This window comes from Bubalus kerabau, chromosome 6 (assembly GCF_029407905.1).
Source record: "Bubalus kerabau isolate K-KA32 ecotype Philippines breed swamp buffalo chromosome 6, PCC_UOA_SB_1v2, whole genome shotgun sequence".
In the NCBI taxonomy this organism is placed as follows: Eukaryota; Metazoa; Chordata; class Mammalia; order Artiodactyla; family Bovidae; genus Bubalus; species Bubalus kerabau.
In genome coordinates, this window is record NC_073629.1 from 87900113 (window position 1) to 87918383 (window position 18271).

General features: G+C 42.4%; 1 protein-coding gene and 2 long non-coding RNA genes across 13 annotated transcripts in view; 2 read left to right on the forward strand and 1 right to left on the reverse strand.

The window, feature by feature from the left end:
- The window catches only part of MYSM1 (Myb like, SWIRM and MPN domains 1), a 41919-nt gene extending 36549 nt beyond the window's left edge, over positions 1 to 5370 (forward strand). For 4 of the 7 annotated variants that reach the window (XM_055585706.1, XM_055585707.1, XM_055585711.1 and 1 more), the window contains 2 exons: positions 404 to 567; positions 2785 to 5370. In XM_055585706.1, coding sequence (XP_055441681.1) covers positions 404 to 567; positions 2785 to 2896 — 276 coding nt within the window. In that variant the 3' untranslated portion in view covers positions 2897 to 5370. Of the gene's footprint in view, positions 1 to 403 lie in introns of all 7 variants that reach the window. The other 3 variants (XM_055585709.1, XR_008715965.1, XM_055585708.1) reach the window with 3 other exon arrangements.
- On the reverse strand, positions 951 to 10810 carry LOC129655384 (uncharacterized). 5 transcript variants are annotated; one of them, XR_008715969.1, is made up of 7 exons: positions 10591 to 10810; positions 9562 to 9730; positions 8907 to 9023; positions 8077 to 8161; positions 7799 to 7930; positions 2246 to 2349; positions 951 to 1089 (listed from the first exon to the last, which is right to left on the reverse strand). It is a non-coding gene; the product is annotated as an uncharacterized LOC129655384 (long non-coding RNA). The 5 variants fall into 5 exon arrangements; XR_008715968.1 differs by lacking the exon at positions 9562 to 9730; XR_008715970.1 differs by lacking the exon at positions 9562 to 9730 and having other exon boundaries at positions 8907 to 9061.
- Positions 10811 to 11164: 354 nt separating this feature from the next.
- Positions 11165 to 15717, forward strand: LOC129655385 (uncharacterized). Its single transcript, XR_008715971.1, has 3 exons — positions 11165 to 12137; positions 13742 to 13879; positions 14939 to 15717. It is a non-coding gene; the product is annotated as an uncharacterized LOC129655385 (long non-coding RNA).
- Positions 15718 to 18271: the final 2554 nt, after the last annotated feature.

Below are 18271 nucleotides of genomic sequence, written 5' to 3' on the forward strand. Positions count from 1 at the left end.
ACTAGACTCTGGCATCCTATATTTGAAATGGTAGAATCTTGTATTTTAATGTACATAGATTTTTATCCCATAGGATTCTTTGCTTTGTAAATAAAACTACTTAAAGCAAATCCACAAGTTCGTAGAAAGCATGATACATATAGTCTCAAGATTATCTCTTTATATAAAATCAGAAGGAACTAATCTAAGCATTCCTCAATAATGGTTTCCTACACTTCAGCTGTACAATTATTAAACACAAATTTATCCTCAACCTCCTAGGAGAGTGTTTCTAATTTAAGCACTAGAATTTTTCTAAGTTAAGCACTATAAAATAGATTTGGAAAGGGATAAAATGATAGTAATGCAAACCCTCTTCTTATACTTTTATGTATTTAAATATAAAACTTTTCTTTTCAACTAGCTTTTGGAGTGTCTGAGGAAAACTCTGAGCAAAGTGACCAATTGCTTCATTGCTGAAGAATTCTTGACTCAAATAGAAAATTTATTCCTTTCCAGTTACCAAAGCAAGCCAGGGAATGGAGTGGCTGAAGAGAACTGTACTGTGGGGCAAAAGGAATTGTTAATGTAATTATCTTAAAGTAAGATATTTTAATCTTGACACAGTAGATCCTACTTTGAGAGTTATAACCTTGAAATTATTGTTTAACTGTGGTACAGCTTTGATTTTTTTTTGCTAGTTCATGAAATCCAAACTTCGCCACATACACCATCTGGCAAGAAAGAGAGCTGGACTTGTTTTCACATGTGGTACTCAGAGTGTTGTGTGATGTGGGGTCGGCCTGCAGGTGCAGTCTTCCACGGCCAGTCAGGGCGTGAACTGGAGGGCGGCCCCCCTGCTGTCTTCAGGTTGATGAATGGATTGTGTCTCAAATTTTTGCTTCCCCTGAACTAGTCATTCCAGTTTTGCTGTCTCGTGTCTCATTAGGAGCAGCTCTGTTCTCTTCATGTGTTTTTTTGAGGCTTGTTTATGGTTGCAGATGAGATGCGGGTGGGTGGTCACTGAAGTAATGAACATGGTTGAGAACTGCTGGTTTAATGAATCTAACAGTATGCTATGCGAGGCCAGGGGAGGCCTGGAGAAGAGACCTAAAGGAGAGAATCAAATTACCAGCTGTTTAATTACAGATATTTCCTTCCATTTTACTTGATAACCTCACTGCTATAGGATATGCCATTTTATCAGCTGTAACATTTTGTCAGGCTTTCAGATACATAATATAAGGAGCTTCAGCTGTAGGTGCCACTTAACTAGTGTTTGTGATAAAACTCAGTTAACTAGAACACAGGTAATCATAACCCTTAAACTAGATTTTTTATTTTTCCTCCTCCTACCTGCTATGAGGAGAAAGAGGCAAATTACAATAAAGCTTAAATACATCAGATTTAATTTTAAAAACAAAAAAATCCTTCCAGGACATATTATGTATTCAGCCCAGTTTTGTATACTTGCTGAATCCAGAACAGGGGTCAGTGGACCTTTTATGTAAAGGGGCGGTTAATAACTTAGGCTTGGCAGACTACATACCATCCCTGTCGATCATTCTTCTTTATATTTTTTAACAGCTCTTTCAAAATGTAAAACCATTTTTAATTCATGAGTCTCACAAAAGACAGGTTGCTGGCTGTTGTCTTCCAAACCCTGCTCCAGAGGATTGCAAATATTTAGAATTTATTTTCAAGTGCATGAGCCTGAGCCACTGAAAGGTCTTGCATCATCTTCATCAGTTTTATTGCATCTAATCTGTGTATGATTCTGTAGTTTTACCTTTTTTTGGTTTAATGAATATCCAAGGAAAATAAGTCCGTGTTGGAAGGAGCAGTGAGCCAGTTTTAGATGATCTGGGTCTTGACTCAGTCTTATGAATTAGGGGAATATAGTCTACCTTCTCTGGGCCTAAATTCATGTTTAACTGAGGTCTACATTATCTTTCCTGTGTCCTACGAGGTCTAAAATCTTATGATTCATTCTAATCGTTGGACTTATTCACCTGGAGGTTATATTTTGAGATGGTACAGTTCCAAAGTTAATTTTAAATGTTTTTTAAGGAAAGTGGTAGTATTTTCCGTTTTTCTACATTCATTTAGGATAAACAGTGAAACATAACTTACAAAGCAGTTACTTTGGGGACCAGGGATATTAGAACTGTAGACCAAAAATAGGAAACCTGAGTTCTTACCCGAATTCTCTTACCAGCTTTGTTATGTGACAATCACATAACCTTCTGTATCTCAGGCTCCTCACCTGTAATTCAAGGGCAGAAAGTGTGCTTCTGTAAAAGGTAGTGGTTCATTCCTTTGTACTCTTCCTTCTGACGTGTTTTCTTCATTATACCTCAGGAACAGACCCTAGAAAGTGGTATTAATTAGCTTTCTTACTTGACATTTCCCTGTTATATTGATGGATTGGGGTTGGAAGATAGTGAAAATTAAGAGCTCTGTTCTCAGTCTGGGTCCTCTGCATGCTTGTGGGTTACTACATTTAGTAACCTAAGCCATACTATGAGGAGCTCAAACATGGTACTGTTCAGAGTTTAGTGCTTTGGGAGCACAGTTTTTTTAAGTAATACTTCCTGATTTTTTTTTTTTTGATGATAGAGTACATTTATCTTTTTAGAAGATAATTTTTAAAAAACAGAAACCATAGTTAACATTGTAGTATAAACCTTTCTTTTTTTTTTTAACATCATGTAATTTTGAATACAGTGTGTGATATTTTCCTCCCCTCCTCCCTCATTCGTTCCTTTATATTTTTCTTATGATAGTCTTAAAACATTTTTGCAGCTCTTGGTGCCCACATTCCTATTACTGCCAACCTTGGCCTGCCAAGGGCAGTAGGAGTCAAGCTTTGAGAAGCACAGGAAGTCTCGGACTGAGTGGCAGTGTGGGAGTTTAAGAAGCAGGGTCTCAGAGGGAAGCCTACCTCTAGCAATGTTTACAGAGTGGAGATAGGACCTGAAAACATCAGAGTCTCTTCGTCCTGATTTGTTCCTTACTTTTGTGCAATGACAATAAAATAAGGAGCTTCGTTTTGTTTTTATTTTTTTCTTTTTCCAGCTTGCCTACTGGAAATTGACATTACGATTACTTCACTAGTATTAGCTCTCTTTTAGTCTCATCCCAAAGTAATATTCAAAAAAAGAAAAATCAGTGGAATAAGATCCGCAAGACCAGAGGCTGCCCCTGGGTCATTTCAGCCTTGGCCCATCGGCCCTCAGTGCTGCACTGTAACTTCCGTGGGCCTTAGACACTTTGGCCTTTTTGATCCTCTTCTTCCACAAAAAAACTACTAAAAATCAGTGTTACAACTGCATTTGTATAAAATGAATTTAATATTGTATATGCATACATCCTCCCATCTGAAAGTGTTTTTTGTGTTATAAATTTAAAAGAAATTAAAACATTTGGGAGGGCCTCTAAATGTATTATAAACATGAGACCTGGTGCCTAATAGCTCAATTGGCCCTGCCTATATTCTGTTACCCCTCCCCTATAAACTGACCTCACAAACCCTAGCAGAGCTTTGCCACACAGCCAAAAACACTGCAGTTCCTGTGGCTTTAGATCCATAGACATGAGCTTTGGTCTCGACTCTACCAACATTCAGGACTTAGTTGGAACCATTCATCCCCCAAAGAAAGATGGGCTGCAGTGGCTAATTTTAGTTTTCAGGTGGATATTTTGTTCTGATTCTTATTACGAGTCACGGCTCCTGCCACCCTTTCTTCCTGCCTTTCCCTCAAGCTCTTTTTTTTCATCCCCACTCCCTCACTTGTCACCTGTCGGTGTGTAGGTATGAGATCCGCCATTGTCATGTGTTGAAAGCAAGGCCTGCAGAATAGAAGTGAACAGAAGCATTCTTGTTTCCCAGAAGCTACTAATGCTGCCCCAGCCTTCTCTCCGTAACTTTCCTCCCCCACAGGAGTGGGGCAAGGGCTGTGACGCACAGGTTGTTTGGGCAGCGAGGAGACTGTGGGCTTGGCATGCCACCCTGAGTGGGCCTCCTGCTCTTCAGTTTACCTTCTTCCTGTTTATCTTGCTGGGTCCTCATGAGCTGAGCTGGAGAACCTGGAGAAGCCAGTACAGGCAGGAGGCCCTAGGACTGATGCTCTGTCCCATCCCTACACCACCTGCACGGTAGCTACCATCTCAGGACACACCCAGCTGGTGTTACCTATCCTCTTCTCTACCCAGAGCTAGAGGCTCAATCTAGAATCACATGTTGTGACATTTAGGAAAACTTACTTCACACAAGCACAAAGATAAAAAGACATACATTTGTGTCATCATCTCTTCCATCAGAGGTAATACAGCATTTAACAAAGAAATGTGATTATTTCCAGTTTACAGTAGTTTAATAGCTTTCTTACAAATTAATATCATATTTTGCAATATTTCCAGAAAACCACTGTGGAGAATAATGTAATACGCTTTAGCATAATTCCTTACCTTTTCTTAAATGGCTTTAAGCATGCTGTTCCCTCAAACTCTGTTTTTTCATTTAACCTGTAATTTGGGCTTTCTGGTATTTTCTAAATCTTTTCTTTTAAGCTTCCTTAAATCCTTTCTAGAGCAAGGCAAAGAGTAAGTATGTTATCCCAGCTAAGTCAGGAGAAAGTCAAATATCCCAGAGAAGCTGTGATTATGCCAGGGGCTCTATACCAAACTAAATTTGAGAAGGTAAAATTAATTCATGATATGTGGGTTGTTTTATTCCTTTGACTATATTTATGAATATATTCATAAGAACTCTTAATTTCTGCCAAAAAAAAAAAAAAAAAAAGCCTGATCTGCCGTCTTTAAGGTTTCCTGGAGTACTCTCTTAGGAATTAAGAAATATGTTAACTACGATCTTACAGTTTGTATTCCTGTTCCATAGGTTACCACCGAACATTTGTTTCATATGAATTATAAAATAATATTTAGATTCCAGCATGAATTAAATAGATGGGTCATATATATCTTTAAATTTGTGGATCTGATGTGTAAATTGTGTATTATGTACAAATTTACCATGATTATTGATAAGCCTGTTGCTGTTGTTTTCCTCAAATGTTATTAATATCGGTGTTTATGGAATTTCTTTTATTAGTTTGAATCTTGGAATGTTCTGTACTAAAATAGAATTTAAACCATTTTGTACAATTAAATATGATGCCATGTTGTGTATATCTGTATTAAAGAATATTGTAAATATTAATGTTGTACAATTAGGAAAGCTTTTCCTCAAAATAAGTGAATTCTCCTCCTTGTACTTAAATTGTGACATAAAATAACTGGTTTTAAACTTTGGGGTTTTATCTTATAAGAATTTGAGGGAAACATTCTAAAGATTCTATATAAATAAAATTTTGAAAATAAAGTGGTGAATCATTTGGTCTCTGTCTAAATTATTAGCAGCATACACGCTGATTACAAACAATGCCCCCATTAATTCAGCAAATATTTGCTGAGCATTTTAGGGACACAAAGGTGAATAAGGTCTTGGTTCCTTTCCACAAGAATCCTACTACCTAATCCTACTACCTGATAAATGAGAAGCATATAGAACCTGACATGGGTAGGTAAGACACTAAGATAAAAACTGGAACTGATTATAAATGCCTGTAAGGCTTCAAGGGTAAGAGGTGTGTAGATAGATAAATGAGAATTCTTTAGAATGTAAGCAGTGAGATTGATTGCCTGAAAGAGATCACCTTTAAACCTTAATGATATTTGGGGAAGATGTTCCAGGTAGAAGATGTTTCAGAGATAAGTGACCTTGGAGCATAGACATGGAGGTAAAGAACGAGCGAGTTAGAGAATGATGAGTCTTGGGTTTAAGAGAAAAGTCTCATGCGGAATTAACTCATTAACTAGTCCTTAACTTCCCAGTTCTTACTTTCTGCAAAACCTATCAATTTGAAAAACTGAACAACAGGGTCAGACTTGTGTATATTCAATACATACATATCTTCACTGTCTGGCCTTTTATTGAGGACTTCTTTCCATTCAGCACATAAACAGCTACTCATTCTTTGCCAACAGTGCGTAGCACTCTATAGCACAACTTTGCCATTATCAGCTTCGAACTGAAGAACTTCAGATGTTCCTTTTTTCTATGGAAAGTTATTTTTGTTTGCACACTTCTAAAACTCTGAATAGGTTCCTAGATACTTCACTGCTAGATGAAGATCTGTGTATAAATATAAATAGATTTACATTTTGTTGGTAATAGAAAGTTTTCCATTTCTACAAGTGAATTTTTCTCTTAGTAGTACAGTTCATTATCTTGTTTACAGAACCAATTTGAATTCAGGCTCCTAAATGGAAATAATTTAGGTGGCAAAGTATAATCTTAGGAGTTCTAATTCCATGAGACATTTATTTCATCGGACGTTCATTCCTGTGTACAGCTGTTATGGATTCCTGCTAATCAAGCATTTGCTATAATTTTGATTGGCCAGCATCATAGTCTGTGTATGGCTCCAGACCAGGATTGTCCACAGACCTATTTGTACTGTAATAATGGTTTTTCTCACTGTTGCTGATGTGTTTCTACATCACTGATTCCCAATTATCTTCCCATAGAATGCTAGCTTAAAAGAAAATAGTATTTGCAGCAGCTGCTGCTGCTAAGTCGCTTCAGCCGTGTCAGACTATGCGACCCCATAGACGGCAGCCCACCAGGCTCCCCCGTCCCTGGGATTCTCCAGGCAAGAACACTGGAGTGGGTTGCCATTTCCTTCTCCAATGCATGAAAATGAAAAGTGAAAGTAAGTCACTCAGTCGTGTCCGACTCTTAACGACCCCATGGACTGCAGCCTACCAGGCTCCTCCATCCATGGAATTTTCCAGGTAAGAATACTGGAGTGGGTTGCCATTGCCTTCTCCTAGTATTTGCAGAGTTATAGCTAAATTAAAAAACCTGCTTTTGTCTTCTGTATTTTTTCTGCTATCAAAAACAAGCTTTATCAGTTAATAACTCTGATACTTGTTACCAGGTATAATCAAGGATTCCTTGCCACCTTCCTCCATTAACAAGTTAACCTCAAAATGTGGAATTGGATAGTTCTGAAAGCAAGTTAACTGCTTAGATTATTTTACCCAGATTAGTGATTACTGAACTTGTGTTTCAAAACATCTGTTAGCTAGAACTCCACAGTAATTATGGTATCTTTAACCGTCAATAGGCTTCCCTGGTGGCTCAGATGGTAAAGAATCTGCCTGCAATGTGGGAGACTGGGGTTTGATCCCTGGGTTGAGAAGATCCCCTAGAGAAGGAAATGGCAACCCACTCTAGTCCTCTTGCCTAGAGACGTCTATGGACAGAGGCTACAGTCCATGGGGTCGCAAAGACTGAGCTTGGAACCATCAATAACTAGGAGATTGTCCACATCAGGCTCCCTTTGTGTAACAAAATACTTTAAAGGAAATCTTGAACAGAATTATCTTCCTAATCACAAAAAATGAGTGGACTAATCTTCCCTGCCTCTCAAATACACACCCTCCCCTAGAGAGAGTTTGCTTTTGTGCAAAATCGAATTGGATTGTAACACCATAGAGTAGGAGGGTATGTTAGGAAAATTAAAACTAGCTGTTGTAACACCCTCCCCCCCCCCTAGTTTTCAATGTCTTAACAGTAGGTTTATTTCTCACACTGCAGTTTCTCTGCCTGGCTCCCCTGGGCAGCTCCCCTCCCATGGGTAATTCAGGTAACCAGATTCTTTTACATGTGGCTCCTGTGACTGTAAGTAGCCCAGGTGTCTTCCATTTGGGGACAAGTGGATAAGAAAGAGAATCAGACACGATAATTTACCTTGGCTCGGAGTATCCACGTCATCTTTGGTTTCAGTTTTTTGATAAGAACTAGTCATATGGTCCCACCCTGACAGCAAGAGGGGCTGCTCAGTAGAGTCCTAACTGTGCAGCTGCTTCCCAAAATTCGACACTGTGGAAGGAGAACACAAAACTTCGTTAGTGACTAGCCATTTCTGTTACACGTGGCTAGGGTTGGTTTTTTAAAACATGAATCCATCTTCACATGGGCTCTAAATTACTGTGCCAGAGCCCTAATATTAAAGTAGAGGGCATTACCTGGTGGTCCAATGGTTAGGGTTCTGGGCTTCCACTGCAGGGACCATGGGTTTGATCCCCAGTCAGGCAACTATGATCCCACAAGCTGTGTGACATGGCCCAAAAATAGAGAGGGAGGGAGGAAGGAAGACAAGAAATGGATGACTTACCCCCCTCAAATCAGAGTCTTAAAAGTTAGAAAGGACCTTGGAAATGTTTGGGCTTAGATTCCTATCTTCTAATATGAATAAACCAAAGTTCACAGAAATGAAGCAACCTGTCCAGTCACATAGGTCAAGTTTGTAGCAAGGTTATTTCTAGAAAAACTCCAATTTTGCTATTGCACCATCCTTTTGAGTGATTCCAAATTATTTTTAATTTCACAGCAAAAAGTACTACTTTGAATATTTTACATGAACTTCAAATGTTAAATATAATTTATGTTTTAATTTAAAATATAATTTTGTCTTTTAGAACTGCCAGGTCTAATAAACTCCCAGAATGTGAATTTTATGGAAAAGTTGACTAAAGAATTACTATTAGAGTCATATAATTAATGGCACTTTATTGGCTTTATGTAAGATTAGCTTTATTAACTTTATCTAAGATTAAAGAACACCAAATTTTGTGCTTGCTTATTTGCTTATAAGCTGCTTATAATCCACAAAGCTACATTTGTTCCATCATTTTAATGAAAATGTTAATATCTAAAATCCACTAGAGGGCGCTCTATCACAGTCTATGAACTCGACGATCTCGGTCCTGTAGTGTTGATTGGCTTTGCAAAGTCAGGGAAAGTTGCACATTTGGCTAAACTTACAAACACTGTAAAACATTCACTTGTCTAGTACCTTGAGCCTGTGTGATCTTGGGGTGAGTGTCCTTGTTTCTTGGTATCTCTAAGCCATTTTCATTTTTGAAGTTTTCATTTTGAAGATATTACAGTAAAGCATGCATCCTTCTAAATGCTGTACATATAATATCACATTTATTCCCCACAACATCCCTGCAAGAAGTTTTATTATTCTCATTTTAAACTTTAGGGAATTCTCTGGCGGTCCAGTGGTTAGATGGAGAAGGAAATGGTGACCCACTCCAGTATTCTTGCCTGAAAAATCCCATGGACAGAGGAGCCTGGTGGGCTTCTACAGTCTATGGGGTCACAAAGAGTCGGACATGACTGAGCACACACGCATGCCAGTGGTTACGATTTGGCGCTTTCACGGTCAAAGGCCTGGGTTCAATCCCTGGGCAGGGAACTAAAATCCCACAAGCTGCACAGCACAGCCAAAAATAAATAAATAATAAACTTAGCTTTAGAATGTTTAAGTAACTTATGCAAGGTCTTACAGTAAGAAGTAGCAAAAACAGAACTCAAACTGTTCAAAATCGGCTCACCAAACTATCATGTTGCTGGTTTCAGAGCTGCAAGAAACCTAAGAAACAATTTAGTTCTTAATGAAGAACTGAATTTAGTTCTTTAGTTTTAGATGAGAGAAATAGTACCCGAAGATGAGGAGTGACTCGTTCAAGTCACAGATTCAGTCAAGGCCAGACTGAGAAATCAAGGTCTTCCTATTGTCAGGGTTCCTGGATCACATTGCTTGGGAATCCCCGCCTTCTCTAGGGCAGTCAAAGAAATCCTGTGCTCACAGACGCCGCACCATGCTGCACCCTAACATGGCAGACGAAGTCATTGGATTATACATAGAATTGTCTGTTGCCTAGACAATAGGGCTTCCCAGGTGGCTAAAGAATCCGCCTGCAATGCAGGAGACTCGAGTTTGATCCCTAGGTTGAGAAGCTCCCCTGGAGAAGGAAAAAGCAACCCCCTCCAGTATTCTTGCCTAGAGAATCCTATGGACAGAGGAGCCTGGCAGGCTATAGTCCATGGGGTCGCAAAAGAGTCAGACACGACTTAGCAGCTAAACAACAACCTAGACAAAAGAAATGGCCCTCACAGATAGAAATTTGCTCTAGTGTGGTTCCCTGTCTTTCCTATTGCAGCCAAGTCTGAAAGAAGCAAATTCATAAAAACACCTTGCATTTTCAAAAGTGATTAATCTCTCTGCCTCCAATAGGTCCCCCTACCTCCTCCACACTCCAGAAGGATTTTCTTTTTTATGAAGCACGGATCTGAAGCATGTCCTTTCTCTGCTGAAAATTCCCCAATGGCTTACCAAGCTTTCTGCACCAAGTTCAGCTCAGAAGACCCTTATCCATCTCACCTCTTACCAGTCCTCCTGCCCTTCCAGTCCAACACACAGACACAGACACACACACACACACACTTGCACTCTTTAGTCACACGGAACTATTGGATAAATCCATACACGCGTCAGCTTCCCCTGCAGCCTGCCCATGCTTCTCCCCCTGCCTGGGACACCTGCCCCTGGTCCCACTGTTGTCTTACTTCTGTGAAAACTTCAAACTCAGACACCACTCCTGCCTAGACTCCTGTTCTTCACTCTTCTACTCTTCCCTCCAGACTGGGCTGATCCCATTCCCTGAGCCCCTCTGACAACCTGTTCTTACCCAGGCACGCTGGATCTCACTTGTCTCTCTACTTTTCTGCCACCTTCGCTGGCTTGTGAGCTTCTGAATAGCATGGACCTTAACTTTTAAAACATTTTATCCCCAGTGCCTATTATGATGCCTAACACGGATTAACAAGGCACTGAGTGGCAATCTGACGAATGAATAAATGAGTGAATGAATGAAAGAAAACAGAAAGCAAAAGAGGAAGGCAGATCTCTTGGTCGGGGGTGGAGGGGGAATCAGTTCTTTTAACTCAGATACCAGGTGTTTTTGTTTCCCACTATAAGGAGGGGAAAGAACAGGCAGGGCTGTTTGTTCTGAAAAATGAGCCCTAGAATGGAGTTGGGGGTGGGGTGGGGGGAGGAGCTGAGGGCCCGGGAGAAGCAGCATGTCTTCATTAGCCTAAGTGACTGAGAGCTTCTGGAGACAAGAATCAACTGATTAACCAGGGCCGCTTGCTCCAGAAGACGTATCCTCCTGCAATTTCCTCAGAAACACAAAGACAGGTGAGATTATAATGCTATAAACATAATTGCATTTTCTAATCAAAAGTGCAACAGAACTCGGGTAATTATGAGCCTTCAGTAACTTAACCATTTTACATGCTTGGTATTTTTATCACTGAGAGCTGCTGGAGTGGGGTCGGGGGAGGTGGGATGGTGCTTGAGCATTTTGATCCATCGCTTTGTGTTCTTTTCTGCGGCATCTCCGTGGAGGAAACAGCTCGCAGTGGAAGAGCAAGCAATGAGGTAGCAGCCATTTCAAGATGACAGCACGCCTGGGTAACCTGAGGCCAGGCAGTGAAGTGGGCTCCATGTTCGGGGGGCAACTGGTGTTTCTCTGTTGGGCAAATGCGGACCATCAGGACTTCATCTCAGGCCGTCTGAGTGGAGCAGGACGGGCAGCGCCAGCTAACGGCCACGCCCTTTCTCCGCCCTGACGCAAGCCCGTGAACTGCAGTGTCTTCTCAGCCAGGGACTCAGCACAGCCCTGGCAACAAATGGAGGGTGGAGTGTGCTCTGGGCAGACCCAGAATGGACTGATCTCTCCTCTGCTGGAGAGAGAAGAGCGACAACAAAACCCAGAAAAACAAAAACACAAACCAGGCCTTTGTGGAACTGGAGGGCTCTTTTTATGGCTGTAGAAGGAAAAGAAAAGCATCCTGCTGAACTTTGCTGGTGGTCCAGTGGATAAGACTCCATGCTGCCACTGCAGGGGGCATGGGTTCGATCCCTGGTCTGGCAACTAAGAGTCCATGAGCTGTGTGGTGTGGCCAAAAGATCTTTAAAAAAGAAGAAGGAAAGGATCCTGCCAAGCCCAACTCCTCTCCCCAAGGTTTAGGTATGGAACAGCACTTCCTCCTGGCCCTCAGACGCAGGACCCAACTGTGAGTCTTGCAAGGCTCTACATAGCAGGCATTTTTTTTGGTTTTGCAGATAGGCAGGGCCACATGGAGGGAGCCCTGGAATTCCAATGAGATTTCTCTGTAAAACAGAGCACAGTCAGAGAAAGCCAGAAGGTACTGGAGCAGCAGTGACGTGGTGGTAAGAGAAGACAGTGCCATGTGGGGTGACGTGATGGTTCCACGCAGTTGGTACACACAGTATGTAGGGCCATGACCCAAGATGTGGAAACGGGGTCATGCCTTGAGGTTGTCAGGTGCCATCCTAGACAGAGGTGTATCTGTGATCCTCGTGAGAAAAGATTCAGGTCGTCAAGAGTCACCATCTTCAAATCCCAAAATGAAAGGGTTCTGCTAAGTCAGTAGTGTTCAGGCTTTTTTTTTTAGGTGGAGATCTTAAAATTTTAAGGCTTTCCAGGTGACTCAGACCCCACTCCAGTACTCTTGCCTGGAAAATCCCATGGATGGAGGAGCCTGGTGGGCTGCAGTCCATGAGGTCGCCAAGAGTCAGACACAACTGAGCGACTTCACTTTCACATTTCACTTTCATGCATTGGAGAAGGAAATGGCAACCCACTCCAGTGTTCTTGCCTGGAGAATCCCAGGGATGGGGGAGCCTGGTGTGCTGCCGTCTCTGGGGTTGCACAGAGTCGGACACGACTGAAGCGACTTAGCAGCAGCCAATGCAGGAGATACAGGTTCGATCACCAGGTCAGGAAGATCCTCTGGAGAATGAAACAGCAACCCACTCCAGTATTCTTGCCTGAAGAATTCCATGGACAGAGGAGCCTGGCAGGCTACAGTCCATGGGGTCATAAAGGTGGACACGACTGAGGCAGTGTGCACACTCACATTTGAAAGCTTACATAAAAACCAAGCTCTTGTGACAGATGATAAAACAAGTATTATACATAAAACAGATAACAGCTCAAAAGTAGAAATAATCAATTGGCCATCAACTGGAAAATGGATAAACAAAATGTGGTCAATCCATACAATGAAATGATATTCAGCCATAAAAAGGAACAAGATACCAATAGACAGTAAAACAGAGATAAGCCTTGAGAACATTGTGTTCAGTGGAAGAAGCCCGTCACATTCATGCATGTGAAATGTCCAGAAAAGGTCAATAACAGAAAGAGAAAGTAGACTGATGGTTGCTAGGGGCTCCAGGGAGGAAGGAATGGGGAGTAGCTGTAATGGATACAGGGTTTCTTTCTGGAGTAATGAAAATGTTCTGGAATTAGGTGGTGATGATGATGATGATGATGGTTGAACAACCTTGTGAATTTACTAAGAACCACTGAATGTACTAAAACCGTTACTTTAAAATGGTGAATTGTATGGTATGTGAATTTTTGTCTCAAAACCAAAATAAAACAAAAACCAGATAAAGCAGGACTGATGTGGGAGAAGAACAGCCTGTAGCCTTCACAGCTGCTTTGACCATTTTGTGTCTCTGCCCATCTTCCATCTACAGCTTTCTAGCCTGGCTTTCAGCGCCCTGGGGAGCGAAGTGGGGGGGAAAAGTGGGACTTGTAAAATTGAGAAAGTAAACTTTCACTTAATTTTCCTGTTTTCCCCCAATCCAAAAAAGTTTTGCTTTCCTAGTCTGCTTTCTCCAGATGCCAAACAGACAGTGACCTAGTAGGGTTGGGGAGGGTCAGTTGCCCACTGAGCAGGGAACAGGAAAGCACCAAGGGGCAACTCTTCTTAAATTGCTTGTTTTTGTTTTTGTTTTTTAAGCTGGAGTGGATTGCTGTTTCCTCCTCCAGGGGATCTTCCTGACCCAGGGAACGAATCCCCATCTCCTGCATCTCCTGCGTTTCCTGCATCTCCTGCGTCTCTGGGAAGCCCCCTTAAACTGCTTCTTGAACTTCTCTGGTACTTTCTCCCTTCTCTGCTTACCAGTCCTCACCCTTTTAGCCCCAGCTCCATCCCCAATTCCAGCTGCGCTGAGTGCTGCAGATTCCTGACCCTTGAGGGGTTAGAGAAGATCTACAGGTAGATGGGTTACTTCTTGCCTTTCTCTGACTTTCCCTGGTCTGCTGAGTCAGGCCTCTCCTGTTTCTCTTCTATGTCACACCCATCAGTACAAACCAACCACTGCCACTTTGCTGTGTTTTTCTGATGATGTTCCAGGAGAGATCAGAGGTTAACTGTGCATAGTCAGTCTTTCATCTTTAACCCAGAGTTAAAGTCATGGCTTTCCATATTTCTTAAATTCCCTTCAATTAGCACACAATTTTATAGTTGAGAAAAGAGAGAGAAGGAGAAAGGTGAACATTTTGGAGGTCAATTTGAAAGCACTTGGAAACTGCAAACAGATTTGAGAGTGAGGCAGGAGTCCAGAGAGACGGGAGGGCAGAGGTGCCATTGGCAGAGATGTGGAGTCAGATTCCAGAAGCAGGTTCGATGTGGTGAGTCAGTTATGTTTCTCTGTTCTTCAGGGAGGGATCCAATTTTGAGCTATGACCACAGGACACATGGGGAAAGACCAGCTTTCCAGAATGAGCACTTGGGTGCACAGTGTCACCAGGGTCTGACCCAGTGCCCCAGCTGCCCTTGACCTTGGAAGTTGGAGCCATGTGACACCCTATAACCCTGAACCCAGGCTCATCCCTTCCCTATATTTTGGAACTATCTAACTCTAGTGGGGGTGGGTGAGATACAGGCCATCCTGGGCTCTGGAGCGTTTAGCATCCGGGAAGCCCAACCACAAATTCCCCTCCAACTCATACCTCAACTCTGATAACCATCCAGTGGAAAAGGCCCCAGCTTACAGCCCAGTTCTAGCACCAGCCTACCCAAACATACTTCCAAATCCATATGATCTGGGCCTGCTACCAAGGCCTAAAATCAAAGCCAGAACACACACCCTGTAGCTAGATCCTTGCTAACCTGCGGTCAGTTGTGTTTGACACACCCTTTGATGATTCTCAGGACCTCCTACCTAGCTCCCATCCAGAACCAAATGCTGCTTCACCCAGGCACGTTCATGATCAGTAAGGCAGTTAAAGTAGCCAACATCATCTTCACCCCTGGAGCCTTGAGGTCAAGACTCAGGAGTAAGAGAAAGAAGCAAGTCTCACCTCAGTCAGCTGCTCCAGGCTTACCCTCAAGTGGATCTCAACCCCTGGGCTAAGTCCAGACCTGGCCTGTCTTTCCAGAGCTTTCTGGAGCACTTAAAAGCTTCATGAAGAAAAGAAGCTCATTATTAGAGAAGTGAAAATCAAAACAACAATGAAGTATCACCTCACACCTGTCAGAATGGTCATCAGCAAAAAATCTACAAACAATAAATGCTAGAGAGGGTGTGGAGAACAGGGAACCCTCCTGTTGGTGAAAATGCAAATTGATACAACTCTGGAGAGCAGTGTGGAGGTTCCTTAAAACCTAAAAATAAAACTACCATAAGACACAGCAATCCCACTGCTGGTCACATACCCTGAGAAAACCATCACTGAAAAAGACACATGTATCCCCAGTGTTCATTGCAGCACTATTTACAATAGCCAGGACATGGAAGCAACGCCGATGTTCACTGACAGATGAGTGAATGAATGAAGAAGATGTGATATATATACAGAATGGAATATTACTCCACCATAAGAAAGAAAGAATATGAGTCAGTTCTAGTGAGGTAGATGAACCTAGAGCCTATTATACACAGTGAAGTGAGTCAGAAAGAGAAAAACAAATATCATATATTAATGCATGTACATGGGATCTAGAAAACTGGTACTGATGAACCTATTTGCAGGGCAGGAAGAGAGGTGCAGACGTAGAGAAAAGGGACTTAGGGACACAGAGGGGGAAGGAGAGGGTGGGACGAGTTGAGAGAGTGGCACTGACACATACACACTACCATGTGTGAAGTAGATGGCCAGTGGGAAGCCGCCCCACAGCACAGGAGGCTCAGCTCAGTGCTCCGTGATGGCCTAGAGGGGTGGGCTGGGGCTGTATGAGGAAGGCTCAAGGGGGGGACTTGGGTACAGCAGCAACTGACACAACATAGCAAAGCAATTATATTGCAATTAAAATAAACAGATTCAATAGATAAAAAAAAAAAAAGCCTCACGATTTCTTCCCGAAGACAATAGATACATTTTCCTGCTGCCCAGTTCAGACCTGGGAAGGTCCCATCTAGAGCCTGCTCAGCCAGTTTTGCAATGTAAATTCAGAGGAAAGACTACACGGGAACCATAATAATAAGATTGCATTTTCTATTGTAATCGGATCTTGCTGGTTCTCCACTAGTAATTACAATAAGTGCTTTTTAAATGGTTAAAGCCAGTGAGGGGTCAGGGAGTCCTGGGATCAAGTGGAAGAAACAGACAAGATATCTAAGAAAGACATCTTCCTGGCTGTTGTCATTTTTGCGGCACTGTACAGGTTTAAATCCATGCCATCACTCACTACGTGTGTGACCTTGGACAATTATTCTGCATCTCAGTCACCCATACTGCCTGATTCATATGGTTGTTGCAAGGAAGAAATGGATTAATACATGCAAAACACTTAGAACAATTCCTAGGATGAGGCAGGAGCTCCATAAATATTGGTGATCATCATTATTGACTTTATCATTCATATTATGATTATAAATGATGTTGGTATTATTTAAATACAATTATTTCTTTATTGTGTGTGCTAAGTCACTTCAGTCACGTCTGTCTCTGCAGCCCCATGGACTGTAGCCCACCTGGCTCCTCTGTCCATAGGATTCTCCAGGCAAGAATACTGGAGTGAGTTGCCATGCCCTCCTCCAGGGGATCTTCTTGATCTAGGGATTAAACTTGCCTCTTCTATGTCTCCTGCAGTGGCAGGTGGGTTCTTTACCACTAGTGCCAAAATTGTGAAAGTGAAATCATTCAGTCGTGTCCGACTCTTTGTGACCCCGTGGACTGTAGCCTACCAGGCTCCTCAATCCATGGAATTTTCCAGGCAAGAGTACTGGAGTGGGTTGCTATTTCCTTCTCCAGGGGATGTTCCCAACCCAGGGATTGAACCCGGGTCTCCTGCATTGCAGGCAGATGCTTTACCGTTTGAGCCACCAGAGAAGCCCACCATTACTATTATTTAAATCACTCAAGTTTCATTGTGGGAAACAGAAACCACTGTAGGTGTTTTATGCAAGAGGGGATTTAACACAGGAAATTAGATGCTTACAAAACCACTGGGAAAGAGCTGAAGGTGTGGGCTACAGTCAAGGCCTCCAGGAATGACCACCAGGTGACTGGTCAAGGTTGCTAGAATCTCTGAGGTTGCCCCTGGGGCCTGCTGGAATTAAAATCCCACCACTGCTGCTTCCGCTGTCTCTGAGTGCTGGGAGGTCATGTCAGTCACCACCCAGAGGATGGGACGCTGGTGAAGGAGTCCGTCAGCAACTGATGGACAGACAGATGGTAGATGCACAGAAAACTCTCATCTCCACACTTGCAGCAAAAACATCCCAAAGATGCAGGAAGATGGCTTTCCCCTCACATCTACCGGCCAGGTCTCCTGAAAGAACATCCAAACGACAGGACCCAATTAGCATGTGGAGCTCTAAGGGTCTGGAAGTGAGGTTGTTTGTTTTCCAATTGTTCCAATGAGAAGGAACAGGAACAAAGGTAGGGAGAGACATCCAGGCAGGCAGCCAAATGAGAAGAACATCCTAAGCCGAAGGAACCCCTCTGTCCAGAAAGTGGGCCTCACCTGAAGGGAGAGGCCATTCCTAGCATCCATCCATCAAACCAGATGGGGAGGGAGTCCTGCGGCAGTCCAGGGGTTAAGACTCCCTACTTCCACTGTAGCAGGGATGGGTTCGATCCCTGGTTGGGGAACTGAGATCCCACATGCCATGCAGCATGGCCAAAATTAAAAAAAAAAAAAAAAATTAAAAGGGAACCCTCTTACACTGTTGGTGGGAATGCAAACTAGTACAGCCACTATGGAGAACAGTGTGGAGATTCCTTAAAAAACTGGAAATAGAACTGCCATATGACCCAGCAATCCCACTGCTGTGCATACATACCGAGGAAATCAGAATTGAAAGAGACACATGTACCCCAATGTTCATTCCAGCACTGTTTACAATAGCTAGGACAGGTAAGCAACCTAGTTGGCCATCGGCAGACAAATGGATAAGAAAGCTGTGGTACATATACACAATGGAGTATTACTCAGCCATTAAAAAGAATACATTTGAATCAGTTCTAATGAGGTGGATGAAACTGGAGCCTATTATACAGTGAAGTAAGTCAGAAAGAAAAATCCCAATACAGTATATTA